The sequence below is a fragment of the Numenius arquata genome, chromosome 5, assembly GCF_964106895.1.
Source record: "Numenius arquata chromosome 5, bNumArq3.hap1.1, whole genome shotgun sequence".
NCBI classification, from domain to species: Eukaryota; Metazoa; Chordata; class Aves; order Charadriiformes; family Scolopacidae; genus Numenius; species Numenius arquata.
The window spans coordinates 25,041,540-25,068,637 of record NC_133580.1 but is presented as its reverse complement, the minus strand read 5'-3'; the positions used below and the strand labels follow the sequence as shown (position 1 = coordinate 25,068,637).

The 27,098-nt window shown below is 43.7% G+C and overlaps 1 protein-coding gene across 17 annotated transcripts in view; it reads right to left on the bottom strand.

Annotated features, from left to right (window-relative positions):
* ADGRL3 (adhesion G protein-coupled receptor L3) overlaps nucleotides 1–27,098 on the bottom strand; it is a 288,036-nt gene that overhangs the window by 214,317 nt on the left and 46,621 nt on the right. For all 17 annotated transcript variants that reach the window (XM_074147553.1, XM_074147555.1, XM_074147559.1 and 14 more), the window contains exon 2: nucleotides 14,612–14,721. In XM_074147553.1, coding sequence (XP_074003654.1) covers nucleotides 14,612–14,721 — 110 coding nt within the window. The remainder of the gene's footprint in view (nucleotides 1–14,611; nucleotides 14,722–27,098) is intronic.

Genomic DNA, 27,098 nt, shown 5'->3' with positions numbered 1-27,098 from the left:
ATATCTAATCTAAACCTCCCCTGCCCCAACTTCACACCATTTCCTCTGCTCCTGTCATTATTCCCTTGGGAGAAGAGGCCAACACCCACCTCTCTACACCCTCCTTTCAGGGAGTTGTAGAGGGCAAGGAGGTCTCCCCTCAGCCTCCTCTTCTCCAAACTAAACATGCCCAGTTCCCTCAGCCTCTCCTCATATGACTTGTTCTCCAGACCCCTCACCAGCTTGGTGGCTCTCCTCTGGACACGCTCCAGCAGCTTCATGTCCTTCCTGTAGTGAGGGGCCCAGAACTGAACACAGCACTCGAGGTGAGGCCTCACCAGTGCCCAGGACAGAGGCACCATCACTGCCCTGCTCCTGCTGGCCACGCTGTTCCTGACACAGGCCAGGATGCCGTTGGCCTTCTTGGCCACCTGGGCACACTGCTGGCTCATGTTCAGCCGGCTGGCCACCAACACCCCCAGGTCCTTTTCTGCTGGGCAGCTTTCCAGCCACTCTTCCCCAAGCCTGTAGCGTTGCCTGGGGTTGTTGTGACCGAAATGCAGGACCCGGCACTTGGCCTTATTAAACCTCATCCCATTGGCCTTGACCCATTGATCCAACCTGTCCAGGTCCCTCTGTAGAGCTTTATAGTTGTGTCAGGCATTGCTTTGTCCCAGGTAAAGAATCTGGCAGTTATTCTTGTTAACTTCCATCTCATTAATCACTGCCCAGTGCTCCAATCTATCCAGATGCCTCTGCAGGGCCTCTTGTCCCTCAAGAGAGTCAACAGAACCTCCCAGCTTGGTATCACCAGTAAACTTGCTAACAGTGCATTCAACTTCTTCTTCCAGAGCTTTGATAAATACGTTGAATAGAATTGGCCCTAAAATTGAGCCCTGAGGAACTCTGCTTGTGATTGGTGGCCAGCCAGATGTAGCCCCATTCACTACAACCCTTTGAGCTCTGCCCTTTAGCCAGTTCTTCACACAGCACACTGTGTACTTGGTCAACCCACAGATGGACAACTTGTCCAGAAGGATGCTCTGAGGGACAATATCAAAAGCCTTCCTAAAATCCAGAAAAAGTACATCCATTGCCTTCCCTTCCTCCACTAGGTGACCTTATCATAGAAGGATATTGAATTAGTTAAACAGTATTTTCCCTTTGCGAATTCATGTTGACTGTGCCTGATGATTTAAAGACATTCTTTAAATGCCTTTTAACAGTATACAGTATGATATTCTCCATAATTTTTCCAAGAGCTGAGGTTAGACTAAGAGGTCTGCAGTCCCCTGGATCTTCCCTTACACCCCATTTGTATATTGGAATAACATTAACTACTTTCCAGTCAGCCCGGACCCCCCCAGACCCTGGCAGATGATTGAGAAGGATCCTGCCGTAACACCCGCTAACTCCTTCCGTACCCTGGGAGGAATCCCATCAGGCCCCATGGACTTGTGAATATTCAGCTGATACAGCTGGTCCCTTACAATTTCAGTGTCCACAAACGGAACGCCACAGTTCCCACACTCATGGTCCTCCAGAGGACCGGGCAGCCCAAGGTCTATCAGTAATATTAGAGACCGAGGCAACAAAATGTACTGAATGCCTCTGCTTTTTAGTCATCCCTATTCTTCAGGTGACCATCTTCAACAAGTATTAGTCCAATGTCCTCTTTAGACCTCCTCTTGCTATTGAAATAGCTAAAAAAGATGTTCTTGTTATCTGACACAACATCTGCCAGTTTCAACTCTAACTGAGCTTTGGCCTTTTGTGTCTTTTTCCTGCATATACAAACTACAGCTCTGCAATCTTCCTTGTATCAAGGAAAAATCTGAATTATTATTTTGTGTAATGGATTGAGACTTTGAAGGCCATTTAATTTTGTCTCTGATAGGAGATGGGAGGACAGAGCAGTCCTCTCTGAGAAAGAAATGCCTTCCTTTCACACTGGAAATCTTTCTCCCTACTATCACCGCTGCACCCCAAATTTCTCCACTCACAAATCTGAAGGCCTGCTCACTCTGTTTGATAACCAAGGCTGCACCAGTTTTAATGCCGGCCAGTTTCACTCTGTGCATCCAAATTACCTCCAAGTCAACAAGAACACCCCCAAGTGTTTCAACAGGCTGTCATCAAAAGCGTGTGCTCAAAGACAACTACTATAACTTTATTAAGCCCTGTTTGTTGTTTTGGCTTTTTTTTTTTTTTTAAAAAGGAAAAAAGGAAAAAAAACACTCCAAAACTTAAGATATTAATTTAACTTAAATACGACAATTGAACCAGATTGAACCAGGACCAGTTTTTAATGGATTCTATCTGAAACACTGACTTTTTGTTTTCAAAGTACCTGCCACAGAATGTAGATTTGTCACTTTATGATAATTACTAATATCCTCCCCCACCAGAGTCATCTGGAACATATTTAATTATTTACTTCATTGAAAATGTACATAGCACATGCTCACTCTTCCAAGCGAGTCTCTAAATGGACAAAGACCCATTTATTCCTTCTTTGAAAACCCAGCCTCAGCACGTAAAATGACCCTGATTTTATGTTATTTGCGTACAGCACATAGAAAATGTAAACATGCCATGTGTCCCAGCAGTCTCAGTGGGAAAAGCCCCAGTGAAAGCAGGGGTGCAAGTGTGCCTCACACAAATATTCACGTCATAAAATTATTCCTGCCTTACGGCTCGTGCCTCGGCATCTCATCTCCCAGCCTGTATCAAAGCTGGCTCGGGTGTGCCTGTCCGTACCGCAGACATCCCCCGCACGCGCCCCCCGCCACCCCGCACCGCTGGCAGGACTCGGGTACCGCCACATCTTCCCTGCTGCATTTTAAACGGTGATGCCTCCGTACTTTCAGCTCTATAGCCAGTATCAACTAACAGGCTTTCCTTTTTCAGGAGCTGCCAACTCAAGTATAAATACCCGAAGCAGCAACAGGATACGAATGTAACTATACTTGAAGCAGGACTAATTTCAGCGTCTGATAAGAAAAAGACCACCAGTGGCGGTATAGCATACTTTTATACCAAAGAGAGCCACCAGCCGCTCCCTTCTGCTCTCCCAAGTGAGGCGAGAATATCAGAGCCATTTATCTTACAATTTCAATATCTTGTGCTGAGTCTTACCAATAAAAAAATATCATCTCCAACGTCACCTATGCATTGTTTCCTGATTTTCCTTCTCCTTAGGGTCAAATTTTCAAACCCAAGTCTGCAGTTGCTACATGGACCTTACATTCCCCCCATCCCTTCAGTTTTGCTGCAGGAACGCGGAACCACCTTTTAAGGTTGTATTCAGAATAGCAGGTAAATGCACAATTTGTTGCTTTAAACAGCAACATAGGTGGAATAGCTCTGGAGTGTTTCATATACAGACATTAAAGGCAGATTTCCAGGGGAGCTTAGCTTTCATTAGTGCACCTAAATATAATGGGCTCATTTTCAAAGTCCCGCAGAGCGCAACGGCTCCCGTTCTGGTTAGCAGAACCATTATTTCGCAAATCGGACCATCTGAGATTTTGGAAGCTTTCAGGTGTGTGAGCGAGCGTCTGTGTGGTCCCGCCAGCCTTTGCAAGAGCTTAAATTGAAAAATGTGCAATTATTAATTTTTAAAGCAAAAAGGACAAAGGCCCCACGCTGCCTCTCCTGGGATAAAAAGAAAGGACTCGGCTGGATTACTCAGCAATGTGCTAGCCCCAGTCTCTGCTGAACTAGCATGTTCTCTCCAGCAAAGGACAAGACAGTAATTTCACTCATAGACACCATTCAATACACATAAGAGAGAAAAAAACCCCAGGGAGTTAATGAGGTGCTGCTGAATAATACCTTCATAGAAGCAGAGAGAGAAAGCAGGTAGATGTCATCTGCAAGGTAAATTAAAATTATACATCTTTGAGGATTATCAGTAAAAAATGAGATCTGGAAGGGAATTTGCTTTTTATATTTGAAGGGATAAATATCCAATGTAAATCCTTTTATGTGGGCCTGTAGAGCGGAACAGAGAAATTAAAGATAAATGAGATTAAGGCATTTTTTTTTAAAACTACGTTAGATATATTTAAGTTAGCCATGGAGGGGAAAAAGACTTTGGAGGAGGAGATTAGTTTATACCCTCAGCAATACATTCATCTGGGAAATCAACGAGAATGAATCTTTTCCAATCTGAATTGGTTGTTTCCTCCCCCCCAAAAGCCAGACACACCCCAAAAACCTCTTAAGACCATTTCTGCACAGCCTGGCAATCAGTCCGGGTAAATGGCATGCCATGCCATTTGTTTTGGTGATGTTTGGGAGAAGAAACCTGTAAGTGTGAGTTGATTTATTTATTTTTTTTTCCAAAAGGATGCCCTGGGGAGGGCCCCTTTGCCTTAGCCTCCCATAAATCCTCTTCCCATTTAATTCCTCTTGGAAACAGAGACAGAAACTAACCAAAATCAAATGCTATGCAGTCTGTGTTTCTGTATCCTTTGCCAGAGTTTGAGGTATGTACAACTACTGTGGTTTCATGCAGGCCTATATTGTTATTAAAAGTCGACTGGAAACGTTGTTAGCAAGGAAAGTGGAGGAAATGAGTAAAAAAGTAATACATGAGATGCATTTGGCTCTCTTCCTGGAAGCTCTTTTAATACAAAAAAAACCAACCTCAACAAAGTTGTATTTTTAGATCTGGAAAGATACGTTTTCATATTTCACACACGAAAGGGATTTGCCTTAATACACTCAAATTTCGCACTCCCTCCTCGTCCCTCATGTGCTAGAAGAAATGAACTTCAATGCTCAACTTAACCACTAGATACACATACCCTGTTCTCCTCATTGGCCAGAAGAAAAACCAATAAATGTATTTAATTTCTTTTGTGGATTTATAATAGCACCTGGCAAGGATGGTCTTAATCTCCTTACACTGCTTGCACCAATGAAAGAAACCTTTGCAGTACCTCTTGAGAGGGAAACAAAAGGATAATAGGAATAAAATTTGGAAATACAAACACTATCTCCATGAAGATCTGTTATAAAACGTAAGAAATTCTTATCAATATCTCCAGAAGGTGCTTGACATAATAGCACAATTTAGACAATAGGTTATTAAAGATGGAAAGAAATACATTCCTCTTAATGGTGACAGAATTGTTCAGAGACAATTGGGAAGTATGGGCTTAGGTTTAGACAGCAAATTGATGGCAAATATCTAGTAGTAGACCTGTCAGAAAGAGATGAAAAATATGGTTTGGTACAAATGACCTGAAGCCAGTGATTTCTTCCCATTGGTACTCCAAAGAAGCATGTCTGTAGGGGTTAGGCTGCTATGTTTCCTCAACATCTTTGTTAAGCTAACACAAATCTATCTCAGACATTAGAAAGACGCTCCGCTATTTGGAACGGAGCTGCCACGCTGGGGGCATCGCCGCTGAATAATATATTGAGAACTCCATTCCTTTTTATGCCCAGTATTGGTTACAATTTCCATTTTAGCTGAGACAGTATCAGTTATTTACTATACTAGAAATGGGTGCAACAAAGATGAATTTATTGAAAAAAGCTAATGGCTTCAGATAGCCTTGGGTTACCAGGAGCCTGACCCAAAGTTTGCTGATGCTGAAATAAAGTTTCCCTGTGATTGAATGACCTTTGATTCAGACTCAAAGGCCAAAGGCATTCAGGCAACAGACTGAAAGATTTTAAGCAACTTTTAGTTTAAATGGCTAAACCTAAACCAACAATATACACTTTCTCACTAAAAATTCAGCTGCTTTGGGACAAGACTGAAAAAGAATGAATGGTGCACAGAAGTCACACAAGAAATTAAGTTACTCCCTTATTCTCTTCACAAAATGGGAAAAATTACACTACTCATCACAGTTTTCCACTTTCAGCTTCCATAATAAACCAGTTATAGAGGCTCTAAGGAGAGCTGATGGGGCTCTACACCAAGAAAAACATCAGATGTGAGAAACACATAACATATCTATGGTAAAGTCTTTGACTTTAAAGTCTGCATCTCCACACTACAAACTTTGTGAGCGTGAGGTGATGGTGTAGATAGAGATGTGAATTTTGCCTCTCCTGCTGTAACAGAGAAAACTTTTTATATTCTCTAAACGAAGAAACCTTCTCCCAGCTGTACTTGCTTAAAAAACAACCAACCAACCAAATCATCATCAAACTGCAGTCATGTTTTCCATGCTCCTCTACATTCCCTCCAGTCTGTGAAGTCTACTCTTGCAAACTTGTCACCGGCATGCATTCAAATTTTCACCTACTTAAGTATTAATTGGAAGGGAAAAAAATGATCTCCTCCTTAAATACATCAATCACCAGAATACCCAAACTTTCACACCAGTAGAATCATGCCATTTCTGCTGTTTCTCTCACCTACGTTCAATGCGCCCAACGTCTCCAAAAGATGCTCAGTGTTTTCCAAATGAACAGAAGTTCTGAATTTGCCTCAAAAAATAAGTCAATAAAAATACACCTTTCTCGCTCTAAGACTTGTGGTGTTCAGATCGTGGGTGTTTGACTTGTACCTCGTGTAGCCCAACCCGCCGTGCCACTCAGATGCCTGGCAGTAGAGCATGCTGCTGGCTGCTCCACTTGTAGTTCATCATGTCATGGCTTAGTTTAGCCTTCAGTTAAAAAAAGCCATTCTGTAATGTTGCAAAAAAGTATTTTTCTTTGGAGGGAAAAATGGAAAGTCTGGAGCTAACGAAATTCTTAAAGGGACCGAGAAAAAGGAGTATACAGTGGTGTAGGGCATCCTCCTGTTTACTTGTGAGCAAATTAAACTCTCCCCCCCACCTCCTGCAGCACTTTGATGCTCACTGAGCTTGACTGCAAGACCTTGAACAACTACAAAGCTTGTAGATATCCAGCTTAAATGTAAGACCTCATTTTAAGGCTTACCTCACTTCCATGATTAATTAGGAGTGCAATTTTAAAATACGATGGGCAGAAAAGTGACTCTCAAACATTCATATGACTGAAGTTACACTTACTCACTGCAATGACTCTTCCATAACAACCAGTTCAGCTGGTAAGCTACCAAGTTATTTTGCTAAGTAGCATTAGTACATGTCCATCAAATTATGTCCTTACCAACCTTGCAATAAAACACCTCATGATCAGCTGTCAAGTTCATAGGTGCCCAGGCTATAAGAGACTCCAACTCTTTCCGCCGCATCATTTCAGTTCTAACACACAATTAAGCAGAACGACTGTGGTGAGTTATCTGATAAAAATAGCATATGCAACTCAAAGATACACGGGAGCACAACCTCTTGTGCGTGGAGATAAGATTTTCAGAAGCAATGTCCAGTGTAAAGACTGAATGCATCAGTGACTACAGACATTTCAATATTTTAAGCCTGGGACTGGGGAGCAGTGAGCCAGTTCAGGAGGTGATCAGCTAAACACTCAGAAAAGAGAAACAGGGAGAAGAAAAGATTACTTTTCACACAAGGGTTCATACTGGCACAAATGGGAGACATGAAGTGTCTCACAGCCTAGAGGAAAGGACTCAAGATGACAGAAGCCAGCAGGAGCTGGTTTTTCACAGGAGCATGCTAGAAATTTTAGATAAGAGCAGGTAGTGGTGGCCTTCATACTATGGAGATTGCCTAACATTTATCTAACTTCTCAGAAAAAAAAATCCATAGCACTCCTGCTGACAGCAGCCCTTTAAACCAATATGCATTACAGGTACACACACTTGAAATCACCTTGTTCCTTTAATTTAAACCAAACTCATCTCAGAATCAAAAATGAATGACGTTGTCATGTATTTCATTGTGTCTCACAAAAATGTCCTTTATACCTCATCTCAGGCTACTTCCAAGTTTTCAACACCTTTATTTCCCCCAGCTCTCAGCAATTAGTTTTCCTCCCCTTCCTGAAAACTATGCACACATCTATGCAGATAGCTCAGCCTCCAGGTTCCCATAGCTCCGTAATATCAGGTTATTTTCAGGGTGCTTTCCAACTGTTGTTGTATAGAATCATAGAATTTTATTGGTTGGAAAAGACCTTTAAGATGAAGCCCAACCGTTAATCTAGCACTGCCAAGTCCACCACTAAAACATGTCCCTCAGCACCACACCAACACATCTCTCAAACACCTCCAGGGATGGTGCCTCAACCACTTCCCTGGGAAGCCTGTTCCAATGCTTGACAACCCTTTCAGGGAAGAAAATTTTCCTAACATCCATTCTAAACCTCTCCTGGCGCAACTTGAAGCCATTGCCATTTGTCCTGTCTCTTGTTATTTGGGAGAAGAGACCGAACCCCCCTGGCTACACCCCCCTTTCAGGGAGTTGTAGAGAGGGATAAGGTCTCCCCTCAGCCTCCTTTTCTCCAGGCTGAACACCCCCAGCTCCCTCAGGGGCTTCTCAAAAGACTTGTGCTCTAGACCTGTCATTAGCTTCATTGCCCTTCTCTGGACACACTCCAGCACCTCAATGTCCCTCCTGTCGTGAGGGGCCCAAAACTGGACACAGCATTGGAGGTGCAGAGGTCCTGACGTACAGAGGTATAATCACTTCCCTAGTCCTGCTGGCCTCCAAGGATAAAGAGCCAACAAGCAAAGCTGGGAATTTCAGTGAATACAGAAAAGGGGTTTCTTCACCACAGTGCCCAGGAAATTGTATGCCTTGGAAGAAAGGCAATTTGTCAGCTGGATATAAGGTAAAGATTCTTTGCTCTGAAATAATCATAATGGGTAGTTAGGTCTGGTGGGTGGTTTTTTTTGTTTGTTTGTTGCTTTTTTTTTTTTAATTATTGTTCCTAGTCCATGCACACAAATAATTTATTTAACTAAATAAAACAAAGGATGCCTGGCTTCAGGGGAGAATTCACTCATTACTGACCAAAGCGCCAATAGCCAGGGTTAACCCCTGGGGAACGCTGACATTTTCACCAGTGAATCCCAGGGGACCAAGTTCTCCTGGGAAAAGAGAAAAAAAAAAACAAAAACCCAGAGCAAAAGAAAACTGGAAAAGCCGCAAGTCCATTTGTTTAACAGAACACAGCACTGCTCTCAGTGGGCAAACACTGTGTCTCAACTGATAGGGAAGGTGGCAAGAAAACACACAGAAGGAAAGCCTGGAGGCCACACAATGGTCTTACAGCACTCCAGAAATAATTAGGAACAATATTCTTGGGAAAAGTCATCTCATTAAATAGTTTTCAGGTTGTAATTTTGTCCCAAATTCTTATTCCTCTTTCCCTTTCCACCAGTAATCTTGGAGCAATGAAAATACCAGTTTGCTTTCTAGTGTTTGTATTCTCTTAAAAATGTCATTATTCAATTATCCCGCTATTCACTGGCCCTAAGGTCCAGCTGAGCAGATATTGGGAGCCTTCATTTAATGTTTTTAAATGCACTTCAGTCCACTTGTGATACAATAAAACTTCATTGAATCCTGTTCCCACATCACACTTGCCATCCCTCCACTTCTATTGATATGTGTCAATATCTACTCTTCTGTCAGCAATAAAAGGAGTATTTCTAGCAAAGAAATGACCTCTCCTTCCATCAATACAGCAATTGGGAAATGTGACTTCACGTTCCATGTTTAAAAAGTCTTAAGAAAAGAAAAGATGAACCTGCTCAAGCGTTGTTTTCCTTCCCCTTGTTAGCACTGAAGAAGCAAGAAAATCTCTGTAACCATCAAAGATATCTGGTGCCTTCGTACAATTTATTAGCCCATTTACCCAGAAGAACGGAAAGGAAGGAAGATTCGCCCTTCCTCAGAAATCACAAACCTTTTCTCCTTGCAGGAAACAGCCCTTTGAATAGATCTCCCCAATATTAAAAGCCATTTGAAGACTTGTCTCGTGGGTGTGAGGCAAGTTATCATCACAGTGGTGTACACCATGCCCAAGGTGCCCGTCTCACTCCCTCCTGCTGCTGCCACCCTTTCCATCAATGCAGCAATTGGCTTGTCCTCATTGAGCCGCCACCTTTTATCCACTTTGTCCTGCCCTATATCTTAAATTTTCCAAGTCTCTATTAAAAAACAGACTGTTTCTGAAGGACAACAGTGCACAGGTTATTCTGTGAACTCCAAAACCTAGAATCCAAAGGAATTGAGAGCTCAGGAAAAACTGCAAGTAAGTTTGACTCAGCTAGCTAAATGATCTTTCCAATGTCACGTTAGATCCTTGGGAGCCCGATCGGTTGTGTCTAGGGGAAATGAACAGAAAAAGCACTCCAAAATACCTCCACACTTTCAACAAACACCTTTTTTGAAACTGAAATAAAATATAAATCCAGACAATTCCTAAATTTCAAAGCCAGTGGGAGACAGTTGCTCACACGTTGGAAAACCTCCCCCTGTTCTCGCTTGGGGTGTCACCCACAAAGGGCAGCGCTGCTGCTGTGACCCACAGAGCATACAGGCTCGAGACAGCAAAGGGAAGGAGGCTTGTCAGCCTCGAATGCGTTGTTCTTTCTCTTCATCCATCTCAGAAATACATGCAGGATTATTAAAGCATAAATGATTTGAGCTGTAAAGTGTTAGGCGCATACAAAGGCTGTATTTGCATAGGGAAAACCAACGTGTTGCTTTGGATTTATCAGATTACCAATAGAAAATCTGGCTGCTTATCATGACAACTAGCTTAGCAGCTCTCCCATTACCACTGGTCTTGCAAAATTGGACTTTCTTGCTTGTCACCAGTCTTGTGTACAGTGTTGGATAAATCGCTCATCTGCTTTCTGTGCTGGTTCATGAGTAAAACGGGAAGTCCCATTTTCCAAAGGTGAAATAAGAAAAATTACATTGTACCAGTACCATGACAACAGGACCGTACAAGCACCAGAAGAAGATGATGAAGTGCTTCTGCAATGAGAGTGCTGATCTAGCTTCATAAAACCACCTCCACCACTGCTGTTCCCATTACCCATTTAACACTGCTCCGTAAAGGGAGACAGGTAGAGGGAAGGGTTGCACTTGGAAATAGCAAACATGTGCTGGAACAAAGGGACCCTCGCAAAGTGAGGTTTCTCATACTTACACACAGCATAACGCAGCCTAAAATGCACTCTCCGACATCCCTCCGCAATGTGCCCTGTGTCCACAGCTCTGGCAATGGCAAGCTGCAGGTCTGCAGTTGGACGTATTTAAGAGAAAACCATAGGAAAGCTCTCTTGGTCAGTAATGATTAAAAGAAAATTCAGTTTAAGAAAACTGGAGTAGTAATTTCAGTATTTTGGAAGAAAAGGGGCAGTATTTCAAGCAGGTTTCCAAGAAATAAATGCCACATACCAAGGCCTGCTTTGAGAAAGACAAAATTAATTTGGTGCCTTTTTCTGATACCAAAAAAATTGGACAACTGATGCCACTGAAGCCTGTCAAATTAGGCCTGCTATCTTTTCACCTCCTGAAATCACTTGCTTTTCACTTCCTTTTCATTGTCAGAGGGCAATAAAAAAAGTCCAGGTGTCCTTGGAATGACCGATCATTTCTGTAGATAGCATCCGCCATCACATAAACTGACTACATGATCAGGAAAATGAGGAGAGGACCGGGCTATCTGTGTCATCAACTGTTGTCTTCCCCACACGCCAAGAGTAACTGCAGCCTCACGAAACTCTCCTTGCCAGGAGTATCTCCAGTGAACACACAGGAATGCAGTGTGGAGGGTAATATAAAGGACATTTTAAAATATATGAGCTACTGAAGTTAGAAGAGGGATTTTTCTTCCCCTACTGAGAGGAAAGGGGGATGCTTTCCTCTTGAAAATGTGGTGGAAGAGTTAAAAAAAAAAATAAAAAATATAAATCACAAGAGGAGCAGGCTACCCAATGGAGTTTTAAATCTTCCGTAATTTTTCTCTTAGGGAGCGTATACACTAGCACTATATTGAGCATAAGCACCTAAGGTCAGTCCTAACAACATCTGTTAAAGATGACTTCTAAACGCACGCTCTCTGGAGATGCACACGTGCTCCCCTCTGCTGCTGAGCCCCCGCTTGGAGAAACCGTCTCTCTGTCCTTAAAGAAGAATTTGAAACTGTCAAGAGTAGCCCATCCAAGCAGATGAAGCAAGCTGGAATGGCACACAAGTACAAGTGCCTGCTGAAATATTAATTCCTTTGTTATGCTACTGCTGTGTTTCTTTAGGAGATGGCCGTAAGGCAGAGACACCATCATTCACCAAGGTCTCGGTGCGTGAAGCCACCGGGTCAATGTCAGCAGCTGAGGAAGTGCTTCCCCAGCAGCGAGCAGCGCCTGGAGGGACCCACACAACAGTCCAAATTGGGCGAGAGGGGCTGCAGCATGTCAGCCCGTGACAAGAACCCCAAGGGGGCCAAATGACTCACAGCAAGTGGCAGAGGCATCACCAAGGGCATCGAGGGGAAGCAGATTTCATCCACCAGGCATAGCTTCGCTCCGGCTATACCCTTGATGAACTCCTTGTCCAGGGCAGACACCTTCCCCGTCGCTCGGATGGCTTTCACTAGCGGGGCTCTCCTGGAGGCCCAGCCAGGGAACATTTCCACGGTTGAGCTGGCCATTTTTGGAGGGAAGAAATGGAGGTGGTAAAAAAGCCAGGCAGAGACTGAGCTAGAAGAATAAGAAGGAGCCCTAGGTTTCCCACTCCATGTCCACAGACGAAAGGACACAGTTTGCCTGAACACAACCAACTTCACTAGTGCTACACTAAATAACAAGGCAGGAAGATTTGACCCAAAATTTCCTCGTCAATGCAAAACAAAAAAGCCCCAGAGATGTGATCTTATTTTACAACGTTCTCCTTGTTTCCCCCCCCATAACTCTAGTTGCAGCGGCACTATATCTCATTCGTAAACAAGCAGAGGAAACAGCCATCAAAGCTACCAAGTTAATTGCAAAGGCAGTGGGGCTTGTTGTCATCATTTTCCTCCCCGCGTTCAGACCATTAAAACACACTCAATCCCTACAGTACCTTTGGTACCGAGCAACCTCTCACAAGAGTTATTTTACATCTTGTACACAGGGCTGATTAACGCCTCGGGGCATAATCCTCACGTATTACCTTTCTCACAAGGCACCACTATTCCTCTTTGGTTTATATGCAACAAAAGCTACAGAGGGGTAGCGGGTAATGACTATTGCTTTACCAGCCCAGTCTCAGGGGACGGCATACCTCCTGTAAATCACAAATCACAAGGAAATACAACCTGCTATGAAAAATAGAAACTGATCTCCCCTCGCCCTCCCCACGCACAGTGTCATTTGTGAAAGGAAAGACCTCACTTAGAGCAGAAAAACTCCGAACTGGTAATTTGGTACGAGCTCGCTAGGGCAGACCTTAAGCCCCCGATGTCACTCTTTCCATAAAGCATATTCCACCACTACATTTAGAAGCTTCACATTTTTGGTTAGAAAAATCAAATATGGACATGCCGAGCCTCCCAGCAGCAGGGAGACAGAGTCCCTCAGTGGAGAGGGTCCCCTTTGCACAGAGAGGTGGTCTTAGCTGCATCCCTCACCTTGCGGTTTTACAACACGCAAAACCCCACACAGCCTTCCAACGTGGCAGGGGCAGGCAGGAGGCCACCTCCTCCGTGAGGGACAGGGACCACCCGAGGGGTTCTGAGCTCTTGCTTGCCCTCTGGACCGCCTGCCCGTCCTTTCCCAGCCACGTTTGCGCTTCTGCAGCCCTTGCTCGAGGCAATGAGGAAGATGCTCTTAGTCCTCAAGCCAAACCCTGGGTTTCAGCAAATTGAAGTCTCCTGATGCTCTCTCAGTACAACTCTGGGGCTCCAAAGTGTTCATTCCCATACTTGTTTTATTATTTTGAGAGGTGTGCTATGAGCTTTGGCCTACTCAAACCGAAAACCTAGAAATAGTGCTGTTATTCACCGCTCAGTCCTTTATGACCGCTAATAAAAAGTGCACTCCTAGTATTCTTGGTTTTATTCCTTTTTTTGAGGTATGCCATTTTTGACAGCAGGACTGTAACTGTGTGTAACAAATTTGGTTTCTACAGAAAGAAAATTCTGAGGTACACTTAACTTTTTGTAGCTCTGACATTTCCTATTCCGCACATACTGCTGTAATCCCAGATGACTGTCTGTCTACCCTCAAAAATTCAGGCTAAATAGCTTGCCTGTAATTTGCCTTCATAACTTTGGAGGCTTACAAATTAGTATTTTCTACTATCAAACATCACATTTCCCAAAACATTAGCTTTCTACCTCCTCGGCAATACAATACTGTATTTAAGGCACTTATCAAATGTAACCAATTACACGGACATAGGTCGGTCAAAGCGCACCGCTATACAATTACAAGCATAAAACTCTGGAAAAAGAAGCTATAAGCTAGCAATAGTGCTTCATTCTTCTGCTCTGCTTTCAGAGGCTTCCCAAGTGCGTTACAAAAAGTGCTATGTCAGTGTTACACGGTACAACAAGGAAAACATGGGGCACTATTAGGGTATTTTTAACCTAAGCACAAACCTTGCACAGAGGACAATTTTCCATACGTTACCAGCTCAGTCTCATATGACACACGTGGTTTGTCACTGAGCGTTTACTTGCCCTTGGGCAACAAGAGACAAGCTCAAGGCTGGCCCAGTCTCCACAATAAATCAGATCTCTATTAAGGAAACAAACACAGATATATCAAGATACATACTGTAAGGGACACATTCATACTGCACTTCCAGGTACTTGTACGTCCCAGGGCAAGGGTCTGGAAACACATCAGGGCCAGCAACAACTGCACATTGGGTCCGATTACTGCATCTGAAAAGCAAGAAAAAAAGAGTCAGAAAACAGTCCAGACAGAAATACAGGTCGAGAGGTCGAGCGCCCCTTCCAGTATTAACAGGAGTGGAGATGCAACGGGGCTTTAGCATCAGCCGGGGAATCCGGCCAGAGAGTGCAAAGGCTGATGGCAAACACCGATGTGTTCACCAGCTTATTGCCAACAGAGAAGAAGCACGTTGGCATAACTCCTTCCCCTCCAAGCAGTTCTTATAGCACCAGGAGGGATTTATTTAAAAACAAATTGAGAGGAAGATTTTCTTTTAAAAAAATAAAATAATTATTACAGGTACGCGGTCCTCTAATTCTTGAAACCCAAACTTCATCAAAGTGACCTCAACTGACCTTAAATACCAGGATCCCCAGAAAACAGAACGCAAAGACTAAACCAAAAACGTTTGTGGCAAAAATAAGCATTGTTTATTTTATAGCGGGCATAAGAAATACATTTTACAAAATATTTATAGAGTCCCCACAAAAGCAGTCATCTTGAATAATGCTGTTTAATCCAAAGCAAAGACTAGAAACAGCAACACTTGAGTGGAAAAAATAAATAAATCACCAAATAAGCTGTCTAAAACCCAAAATAGCAGTTTTTCGTACACAGCCAACACAATTGCATTAGTTATAAATGGCTAAGTTTTATTCAATCATTCTGCCCAGCACAGATGCATCTCCTGAGATGATGTTTGTTTTTTTTTCCAAAAGTAGATGTTGTTCTCTCTCTGAAGATCTTGCCGCACAACGGTGCAGAGCAGAAGGGACTCTGCCCACGACAGGGACTGTCTCGCAGGTTAAGAGCACACACAGGCAGGTCGGGTCCTGCGAGATGGCTTTCCCTGTGCCACATATGACTCGTGTCCACGGGTGGCTGAGTTGTGGGTGGGTGGAAACCAACGTTTGCTTGTGCTTTCGTGGTACAACCACCTCCACGTGCAACTTTTGTGTATTTCGGGGATGCAAAACCACTTAGCAAACTGTGGTTCTATGGAGAAAAACCCTCTGTTTGTTTGTTTAAAGAAAAAAAGAAAAAAAAAAAAAAAGAGAGAAATCAGTCTTTGATTTTTCTGCTTTTTCATGCCAAAAGGAAACCTCCTAAGGGCAATACCACTTACTTTCTCTAAGATGCTGCCTCCTCTGATGTGACCCTGACCCTCCCGCTCTTCTGGCAGAAGCTGTGACATCCAGTGCAGAACTCATTTAGCACTGCAGTGAAAATGCTTCATGTTTACCTGAGGCTATAGTTTGTCAGCCTTAATGAGGATTATATTTGAGCCCATAAATTAAAATTGATTCATTTGTGACTGCCTTAAGCTCCATAATTTCTTTAATTTTATGGAAAGATTAATAAGAGCCGATACGCTTGCTCATCAGGCTGTTTTGCTGGATAACAGATAATCCAGAAGGCTGGGACGTTCTCGTGTGTTCTAGTTGAAAGATGACTGTTATCACAGCAAGTGACTAGTTTTATCATATACACAAAAAAAACCCCAAACTATTAACAAAAAGGATAACTTTGTTGTCCTCACCCTTGCTACTTACAGACAGGTGGCTTGGCTGGGATATCACAGGTAGCTTGGACCGTGTGAGTGGGCAGTCTTCCAGGATAGGCTTTTGATCATCATCCAAAACTTCACTTTCAACAAAAATCCTTTACTAGGCTCAATGTGCCTTTCAAAAAGCAATTGCACTGGCCTAAATCGATAGTCTCTCTGGCTGCAGGGACAGCGCTGGCCACGTTACATGGAATAAGAGCAATGGATCAAAGAGACGTTTCAAAATCACGAGTCACGATCTGAAATTATGAGGAACTGGAAGGAGGAACAGCCACATTTAGGGTTCATCTGCACGTGTTTTCTTTCTTTCTGTCTGTAAGGAAGCATCTGCTTTGAATGGCCAAGAATTTCCTTGCGGCCATTTCTGTTTTATGCAAAAACTTGGACAGAGAAAGCAGAAGTGAACACATGCAACCTAGAAAGCTCCAGGTTCATAAACAGTATTTCAAAACTTGGTCTGGAAGCCAGAGGTTGTGAACTCCAGCTTTAACCTCCCCAGGTGCATGCTGGAGTAAAAGCACCATGATACAAGGGGATACAAGTGGGGAATGCAGGGTGCTGGTACGGGCTTTCCCCCACAACTCTAGCAAGTCCCTGGATCAGGTGATGGCAAAGCACTGAGCCTACCAAGCACATAAACTTCAAAAGAAGATGAGATCAAGTTGCCAGTGCCACCCTGGGGGGAAAACAACAGAACGCCAAATGAAAAACTCCCAAATAAAAGCTTAAATACTATGCAGTGTCGGTACCTCACACAATTTGCAAAAAGGGGGCTCTTACCCAAAAAACCCCACCAAAACCAGAAAAACTCAACCTCCTCTCCTTTTCACACTCATTTCATATGGGCAGTAAAACTGTGTCTGGCATTTCGCATTTCAAGTCTCCTTTTATCACCCAAGGGTTAAACAAGCAGATTTCCATTCCAGCACACTTAAGGGATGAGGGAAACTTGGACTAAAAATCTTAGAAAAAAACTAATACCTCTTCAACCAGCTATTAAAGTCAGATATCACGTTTTAAGGGGAGAAAGAAGTAAAAAACACTCATCGTCAAGGCCCTGGTTTCTGTTCTTTTGCTCATACTGTTTTCCAACTTTCACAACAACTTCTTGGTCCCTTCAGTGTTGTCATATTTCTTTCCAGACAAATTGAAGGCCCAGGGGACACTAAGGGATACACAAGAAGTGAGATTTGGGGAACGAGATGTGTAAAAGAAGATGCATCTGTAGCCTTGAAATCCCTGTAAACATGCATTACTCCGTTCCCAGCAAACCAGCCCATGAGCTCAACTTTGTAAATCATGGGATTATACATTGAATCTTGGGATTTCTTGGCGCTTGGGTCTTAGTAAGATTCACTCCAAACTCCTGCAAGTTGTGAGGCTCAAAGCTGGGTATTGACAATTCCAGCCAACGCAATAAGGACCCTTGTTTTTATTTTGGTTTTGTTTGGTTTCTTTAGAGTTGGATTGGTTTTATTTTTCTTCTTGCTTTGTTTTCTTTGCTTTTTTTCCTTCTTTCTTGAAGGAAGACCATTACTAACTATTGGAGTTACAATTCACGGTGAGAATCAGCACCACATCAGCTCAAGTATAAATCTGTCTCTTCTACAGGACAACTGCAGAAATGCCACCCAGGTCCCTTGGCTTTCCACTAGGAACAGCAGTTCTGCATCTTGCCAGATTCCCCTCCAACAGGGCAGGAACCATTCGCGTCGCTGGCTCTAGCATACCTGTACTCCAGAAAACTGCACTCATCTTTCTTACACCCTTCCATACCTCTAATTTACACCTTTTGACAAGTGCCTCATTTCTAGCACGGATTCATCAGCTCCTTCAAATGAAACTACTTCTCTTTCCCCTGCCTTGCCCTCATGCTGCAACTTGCCTAAGAAACCCCTGGCCTTTCAGGGTATTTTCTCATTCTCTATACGCTCTGACACCGAGGAAACAAGAGAACTATGGGTGGAATCTGTAAATTTGGTGCACCAGGGAGACAATTTTATGCCTATTAAAAAAGCAGTTTCCATTTTATTAGTTGTACAACATTTTAAGGCAAATGTTCTGGAGACAGGGAAGAATTATATGAGCCACTCAAGTGGTTTTAGTTCCCCTTATTGCCATTTATCAGGCACTTGACAAGGAATTTAAAGCCATCCTGTTGTTTGGGGTTTGTTTGTTTTATTTCAAAGTCCTTAAAGCTACCTGCAGTCATTCCTCTCTTTCTGCAAGGTCGGCAGGTGAAGACAGAGCCTGCTTCTCAGAGGTCCTGCACCTCTTGAGCCACCTCCATAATTGCTGCCGGGATTCATAGACACTTTGTCTGGACCAACAGCGTCCACACAGCTAACCAGAAATAACTCACCACGCTGCCACGCGTTCAGGCTAGCAAGGAAAAAGCTCTGCTGCATTTCCCATTTTGCAAGATATGGAAAACGTGACTTGCCAGTGCTGGGTTCCTCTGTAAAAGCTTGTGTTGGTGCAAAGTGTGCTCAATGAAAAGGCTTGTATCTCACATCCACTTTGCCAAGGTGCAGATGCCTACCAAGACCGAACAAGAGAGCAGAAACTAAAGCATGACTTGAGATCTGCATTTTCACCTTGACTTGAGAGAATGACAGCAACATACATTCCTGTACGTTCAGGAGAACAGAATACCCCAAACTCTCCTAAAAATCAGTCTGAGATATTCAGCAGCCTTTAAGCACCCAGCATCTCATAAACAGAAGTTCATGTTATTCATATACATTTTTTGGAGAGGAAAAATTACCTCCTGGGAAAAATTGTCCCAGTCACAAGAAAAAGAAAAAAAAAAAAAAAAAAAAGGAAAAAAGGTGTTCTTTATGACTTCTTTCCAGCTACATTTATTCCCACTTATTAAGGTACTTGTTTTGTCTTTCAGATGTGGAAAAATATTTATACTAGAAGAGAGGTGTCAGTTCAGTGTCACACATAGAGTGTAACAGAAAACATGGATTATTTTTGCAGGACTTCTCCCAGTTCCAGTGGAAAATGACTTTCAGGAGTTTTAATGGGAAACAGTAATAATAATTCATGTGGCATTTGTTTTGCATTTATAGCAGTGGGACTGAAGGAAGCTTTTGAGTTCAGAACCAGCTGCAGGGCTCAACTCTGCTTGCAACTCTCAGTTCAGCCTAAAAAAACCCAACACCAAAACTTCATTTCCGTTCAGCAAATTTCCATTCCTTCTCTCTGGCAACATTTTTATGATTTTTAAGTGACAAGGTCGTCTTGTCATAGTAAGGCAGAAATACTTTAAGACATAAACAGCTGTTTATTCCTGCTCTGACATCTTTGATTTTTTCCAATCCTGACATTGTTGATATATTTACCAAAAAGAGAAAGAAAGGAAAGAATAATAGTTTGGCAGGTGATGTTTATTTTAGGCCTTTCCAGAAACTTTAATAGCACAAACATGTCAACAGCATCAGGCTAGACGTGTCTGGGGCGATGTGTTTGCCAGAACAAAAATGAAAAGGCAGCACAAAATAAAAGATCAATCCCAAAGAAAAACCTTTCAGCATCAATCATCGCAGGCTCGATACCAGTATGTCTTCCCGCTCCCCATCCAAGTGGGGACCATTTGCCCCAGACAAGAAAAATGGGTGCCAAAACAACAGTGGCAGGCACCTGTCACGCTGGGGATGCCAGAATAAGAGCAACCAGAAATTTGTGCACAGGTCCACGACAAGCCTAAAGGCTCAAACATCCACTTCATCCCCAAAACACCCTCTTCCTCCTGGCCCTTATCCTCTAGAGACAAGCCCTTCTGAGGCAGAGCCTTCGGTTACACCGTGGCTGGGAGCTCCTGTGGACATGGCATACTGGAATCCACTACAAATGGCAAAGCCACCCGCTCCCTCTGAATTGGCAATCAGACCCTCAGAGTCCAGGGCTAGGCTCTTAAATACCCCAAAGATTGGAAAATTTCAGGCTACATGAACTTTGATTTGTACGGAAAGCACTAAGGCTTTACCTCCCCTACTGCTGCTAACAAACCCTGCTGGCAGACGCTGCCACCCTCTACTTACAGCAACTCAGAAGAAGGGATTCTTAATGCCCACACATGCCAACCAAACCCCCTCAGCTGCGCTCCTGAGTGCCGGCTGCCAAAAAACAAAGATGCTCCTTCCCTCCCCCCTCAACTGAAACACCTCCTTTACACAGACTTCGTCTTTTTCTGCAAAGACAAGGCACCCACTCTGTGCCTAGGCACACGAATATAGCCAAGGCATCAATAGCTGAGCCTCCTTCTCAAGGTCCGTATCACTTTTCTAATGGCTTTACAGTAAGAGACAGACTTAATTCATTATCCTTCACGCAACGCTGCAAGACATCCTTTTCCTTCTCTGGAACACAAAAATCCCCTCTCTGGATGACTGCTTTAAGAAAGAGGCTGTCACAGCAAATAAGTCAGCCAGAAGTGGGTTTTCCCCTGTCAATATGTGGTATTTCCAAATCAACCCTTTAGGAAGGGCCAAGAGGGAAAAAAAAAAAAAAAAGAAAATAAAATTAATGCCCTGGAGAAAGTAAACAGGAAGCAAAGAGAAATTTCACTCGTAAGTGGAGTTAATGTGATGGCTTGCAAATAAGTGGGGAAAAGAAGGGGGAAAAAAGCAAGCAAGCAGAGAAGGGAGGCGGTGGAGGGTGGAGAGGGGGGAACAGAACCGCGTGCCCTAAGGAAAGCCTTTGGTTCAGCACATTTGCTTTCAATAATGTGCTGCACAAAAGCGAAGCTAAATCCTCTGCCTGTTTAGCTTCCAGAAACAAAGAATTCCTGAACAGAATCTTTTTCTGCCTCTGCAAAACCTTAAAAGCAAAGGATCTAATGACAGGGAGATGAAAATCCAGTCTCTCTAACATTTTCTTCATTATGAATGGGCCTTTTTATTGATCTTCCAGAGCACAGAGAAGCTGGCTTCCCAACCTCTGCTACGATATAATTATCTGCGGTGTTTAATGCTAGCACAGACGAGTCCCGCTACACACTGCATTCTGTTGTTTTATTGACAGGTTTTAATTATCTATCCAGGAGCTAGAGCTGTCAGAGAGGCTGCTGCTTATGGGCTCACACTAACAGAAGGAGAGGCAGAGCACTCCGACTGCAGCCTCACCAAGCGCCTTTGGGGAGATATGCCAATGAGATACACTTAAACTGCTATGTTTATTGTAAAATCTTACTATGTTTGATGGGGGGGGGGGAAGAGTCCTTTTTCTATAGCCTCAACCCATTTCACTCCTCTGATTATTCTTTTATGTTGATTAAAGCAAAATTGAAGAAAAACAAACCACCAAAACCACACCAAAATCCCAGCCAGCCAAACAGCAGAAAAATCCTGCAGAGCCAAACCAAATCCGAGCTGCAAAGGTCACTGAGGGGACTATCTTGATATATTATAGAGAGCCTGGGAGCAAGATGGAAACTAGGTTCTGGAAATAATTTAAATACCAGTTTTACGTAGGCAAAAAGAAAAAGTAATTATGCTGTTTCAACTCATTGATAAGGCCCTTAAAATTTAACAAGAAGCGTTTAACAGCAAATTCACAAGATTTTTCAGACTTAATGGCAATTTGGGGCTCCTCTTCACACAGTGCATCTGCTTTGCTGCCAGGGACTCCCCAGATGGGGAAGCTGAGGGCTGGGGCAGGACCTGCCACTGTGGATGCCCTGGCTCATCATAACCCTCCAAATGAGGGTCCCCCGAGGAAAGAAAGCTTTTTCCTCTGTGCTTCATCATGTAATGTCTCTTACATTTTATAGTTTCCTTGGATTTCTTTCTGTCCCATCTCTTTGCGATTAACACAGTGAGGGGGGGGAGATTAAATCCCCAAAGGCAAGGAATATGCACTCCAGCAGGAAAACCTGCCAGTGCCTTGTGCTAACGTGCCTGGGCACAGCATCCCTGTGGCGACAGGGAACCCCAATGCAAGCCTGGCGGAAGAAACACTCATCGTTACTGCACGAACGACAAAACAACAATCTGTCCGAGCCATTGGGTATATTCAGACACAAGGTTAGGGTCAGCGCAGAAAACAGATCCGCTCCAAAGCAGGCATGGTGTTGCTCCAGCTGCAAGGAGCTGAGGACACAAACAAGGCAGGTTTGGAATGTAGTCTAACATCTTTTAGTGGATACTGGTCCATAAGGCTGAAAACCAAATCAGGCAAGCCGTAAGGCTGTAAAGCTCATCTTTTAAAGAACTACATCTGCCCTTTTACAGGTACTCTCCTTCTTCCAAATCCATAAACTTCTGTAGCACCCTAATAAAAATCCACTTTAAAAAACACTGACAGGATATCTGAAGAGAAGAGTAAACACCTAAAACAAACCAACCAATAAAAGGCTCATCAGTTTAGCCAGAGTACACACTAGTTAAAATAACTGTGAACGGAAAACAATCTGCCTTTTAATTTGGGTTAGGAGGTCAAACTAAAGGCTAGGGGAGGTCTGGGCTGAATTTCAGCTGGCGCTCCACATTACTTTGTCTTCAATGCCATTTTAACCATGCCAATGCGTGTTAAAGCCCATTTTTCTTCTTTAGTGCAGCACCCCAGAGCTGGGATAGCCAGAGCAAGTGACAAAGGATTATTTTCCCTACAACAACTCCGAAGTGTGTTCAGACCCTCGGTCTACCATTACCTACCTACCCACCAACTCCGAAGCAGAAGGAGCTGATGCTGTGCAAGACACCAAGCTGCTGCAGCGCTGTAGCACTGCAAGGTACGAGCCTGCTGCTCAGCACTGGCTGATCAAAAGCAAGTGTGAATGCAAACATCTAGAAATCTTTTAAATATATTAACAAAAAAAAGAAGTACAAAGAATTACGCTGCCTGTAATAAGCACAATACTACCTTTTACTGTCACCACCCAATGCCCCTGTCCCAGCCACTGATTGATTCCTGCAAAAGGAAAAACTGAGATTAGAGAACATTGTCTCTAAATGGGCTAAAGCAACGCGTATTCATGGGCTGGCAGGTTTAATATATTAGTCTTTCACCTCTGTGAATAGGGTTAAAGAAAGGTTTTGGGCCAAAATAATTTGTACTGCACTCCATCTCAAATTTGACATAATAATTGAATGACTGAACGCAACAAAAACGATTATGTCCAAACAGCACGGGAGGTCAAAGCTGGGCAACCCCCTGATAAACTCAGGAGTGAGCTGAAGGCATCCATGCAGCACTGTTTCTAAAACCCAGAGCAACATCTCTCTTCGTCACTCTTGCCAATGGCACGATACCGAGGTGATTTTTAAGTAAAGATCCATAGATTTTAGTTAAGGAAGCAATCACCCCTCAGCCTCTTGGCAGGGGGGTAGCTTCCCAAACAAGTGAGACGTTAAGATCAACATGTGACAGGTTATGCCTTTAGCATCATGTTCAGACAAAAAGATAATATTAGTAAGTAAAACAAACAGCCTGCCAGGGCCATATGCTATTAATACAGCATCTGTCAATGACACCCAATTTCGTCCAGCACCTTGTGCAAAGGAATTTTGGCTCTTGCCTGTGTCTCAGGCATTAAAGCAGTACAAATAGTAATCAGAAACAAACAAAACTTTCTCAAAAAATAATCTTGAAATGAACTAAATATGGTTTTGATATTCAAAAGGGACTTTTTAAAAAATTTTATTCCAGTGTAGCCAACTCTGCCTCTTTGATCTTCAGCCTAAAGCTTGAATAAAGGCAGTCTGCACTTTGTTTCTAAGCTCAGGAGCAAGCACAGTGCCACAAACCCTTCATACTCAGCCCAGCCCAGCGCTGCCCAGCCAAAGCACATACGGAAGCAAATGGCAAATCAAAAAAACCCACAACAGATTAAAAAAAAAGCCTAATCTTAGATATATTACTTGAAACTACCACTGTGAAGTTCCTCAAAACGTCTAAACGTAACACTGAACTTTCTGTGGCTGCATGCACAGCATGGGAGGGGATGGAGGGATGCATTGCTGAGAGCATCTCTCCAGCAGCTCCAGCGAGGCTTCCTCAGGCTGTGCTCAGCTCTAGGCTGGGGGAAGTCAGAGCCCCCGCTCTCCCACCACCCCATTCCCTCCTCACTTGTCTCTCCTGGGGCAGTTTCCAGCATATGCATCTGTCTGCATGTCTGTCTGTCTGTCTATCTATCTCAGTTTTCAGCTATATACGCCCACCAGCTCTTCTCCTGCCCAGGTGACCCTACCTGGTCACCATCCTGAAAGGAACACTACTTGCTCCTTACATACTGTCACGGCTGCAGCTGGGACGGAGTTAACTTTCTTGCCAGCATATGGTGTGGGGCTACGCTTTGGATTCGGGATGAGAGAGGTGTGGATAGTGCACTGATGTTTCTGGTTGCTGCTGAGCAGTCAAGGCCTTCTCTGCTGCTCCCACCGCCCTGCCCATGAGCAGGCTGGGACTGCACAAAAAACTGGGGGGAGACACAGCTGACCAAAGGAATATTCCACACCATACGACACCATGATGAGTAGATAAAGCAGGGGGAAGAAGAGGGAAGGAGGGGCGTTCAGAGTTATGGCATTTGTCTTCCCAAATAACCATTACGCATGATGGAGCCCTGCTTTCCTGGGGATGGCTGAACACCTGCCTGCCCACGGGAAGCAGTGAATGGATTCCTTGTTTCGCTTTGCTTGCCTGCGCAGCTTTTGCTTTACTTATTAAACTCTCTTTATCTCAACCCATGAGTTTTCTCACTTTAGTCTTCCGATTCTCTCCCCCAATGCAACTGAGGGGAGCGAGCGAGCGGCTGCGTGGTCCTGGTTGCTGGCTGGGGTGAAACCACAACACATACATTATCTGATTTTAAAATACAGGGTTAAACACATACAGATTTGGCTAAAAAGACTATCCTGGGAAAAAAGTCCGATAGGAAAACAGCCTTTGAATATCTGTGGCTCAACAACTGGTAGGAAGAGAGCAACGGGGCTTTTTGCAAAACCACAAGTCTTCTTTGTTGAGATGCAGAAAATACTTGGTTAGCGGAGGATTGACTATTTCATACTACAGAGCCTATCTAATGCTGTACTCACAGAATTAAGCTCACTGTACATAAGAAAGCTTTCTTTGAGGGAGCTAAACTCAAAGGCCAAGTTCTACAGAAAAGCTCTGTCTCCTACTGGAGCTAAATTTTTCCAAAGAGCATGGTTCTTCTTGGAGGAGCTACAAAAAAGTCCCAGCTGTTTGAGCATGGCCTGGGACTCCTTGGTTCTCATGGAGAGCAGTGAGGCTGCTGGCTATTACGCGTTTTTCAGTGCCAGGCTGTGTCGCAGAGTGCCTAACCACTTTGGTAATCCAACCCACATAGCTCTGCAGAAAAAAAACACGCCTGCCTGGGATTGCACGGGAGCCTTAGGTGGGGCAGAAACTGGGAAATCCACATTCCAGAGCACGGAGCATGTCTCTGGTAAGTCAACTTTAAAATATGTCTGGTGCTGCTTAGACATACTAGCTGAAGTCCAGGGAGATGGATGAAAGGGTAAAGATACAGGATAAATTCATCAGATGTCTCCATAAATCATTTCTACAGTTCACAGTTGTTCTCTGCCTTTCATTACTTACATTTCTAAAACCACTGGGTGTCTTGGTGCAGTGGATCTAATAAAAAGGAAGATAAATTTTAACATCCCTTTTTGAAACATCTTAAAATGATCTAGCTTTCTTTCAAATGTTAATGGCAAGCATTACAAGAAACACACTGTCTCAAAACAATTAACTGGGGCCGGAAGCAAAGGCAGAGTGGAGCTGCAGCCTGGAAATTCACAGTCCTGCCCCCCCCCGCCCTCCCCACAACTGCTACGGACGGTCCTATTTCTGGCTCTAATGTTTTGGCAGCCTTGACTTTGTCACCGAATCCTGACATCGCTTTGCGCAGACCCTCTGACTCAGGGGCGAAATTCCATACTCAAGGAGGAAATATTTTTGGAGACTGGCAGTTTGGAAAAGAATCTGAGCCGCCTGACAGCTGTTCGGAGACGTGGGATGCTAGCGGGTCCCAATGGAGCGTACAGTATTACACACATGCACAGAAAATCATTACAGTTTCTGTCTCTAAAGTTTCATATTTAATGAAAGAAAGTGAGGGAGATATCTGGAGAATTCTTGGGTTGTATTAACTAATGATATTCCCTTTGCCAAGAGCGCAGCCCTGGGAAGCTCACTGACAGCGATGGGGGAGACCTGTAAAAATGCCAGCGGGTCCAGGCGCCGTGGGGAGCGGGAGCAGGGGGAGTCATCCCTCCCTTTCTCCCTCCCGCATCCCTGGGGGGGTCGGGAATTGAGCCGGGAGCCTGCTGCTGCGTGGCTGGAGTTGTTCTAGGACAGAAGCAAGGACCTTTATAGCAGAGTTTAATCCGTCACAGGTTAAACAAAACAAATGACTGCACAAGTGAGCAATTAAAGAGCATTCCACAGCCAGCACTCAGAGAGCCTCGCCATTGATTAATTAGGTTCAAAGGGCCAAGGCTAGCCACACAGTCCCCTGAGAAACAGGCCACTTAGCCCCTTTAAAACAAGAAAAAAATAAAAAACTTAAAAATTTTCAGCATTCTTATTTAACACTTGAGCATCAGTTAAACAGCCACTAAAGCAGTGAAACAATTACTTGGGACTGACCTACATTCAGTTGTATCGCTTTATTACGTTCAGGAGAAACTTAATTAAGCTTCTGTTACTTAATAAAAGCAAATAAAATCCTCCATTTTATGACACGGAGCTACACTGCTACAGCCATGTGAAGCTCTCGAATTTGGCAGCAGGGCTTCCCAAGAGAGTGTGGCTCCCGCTACC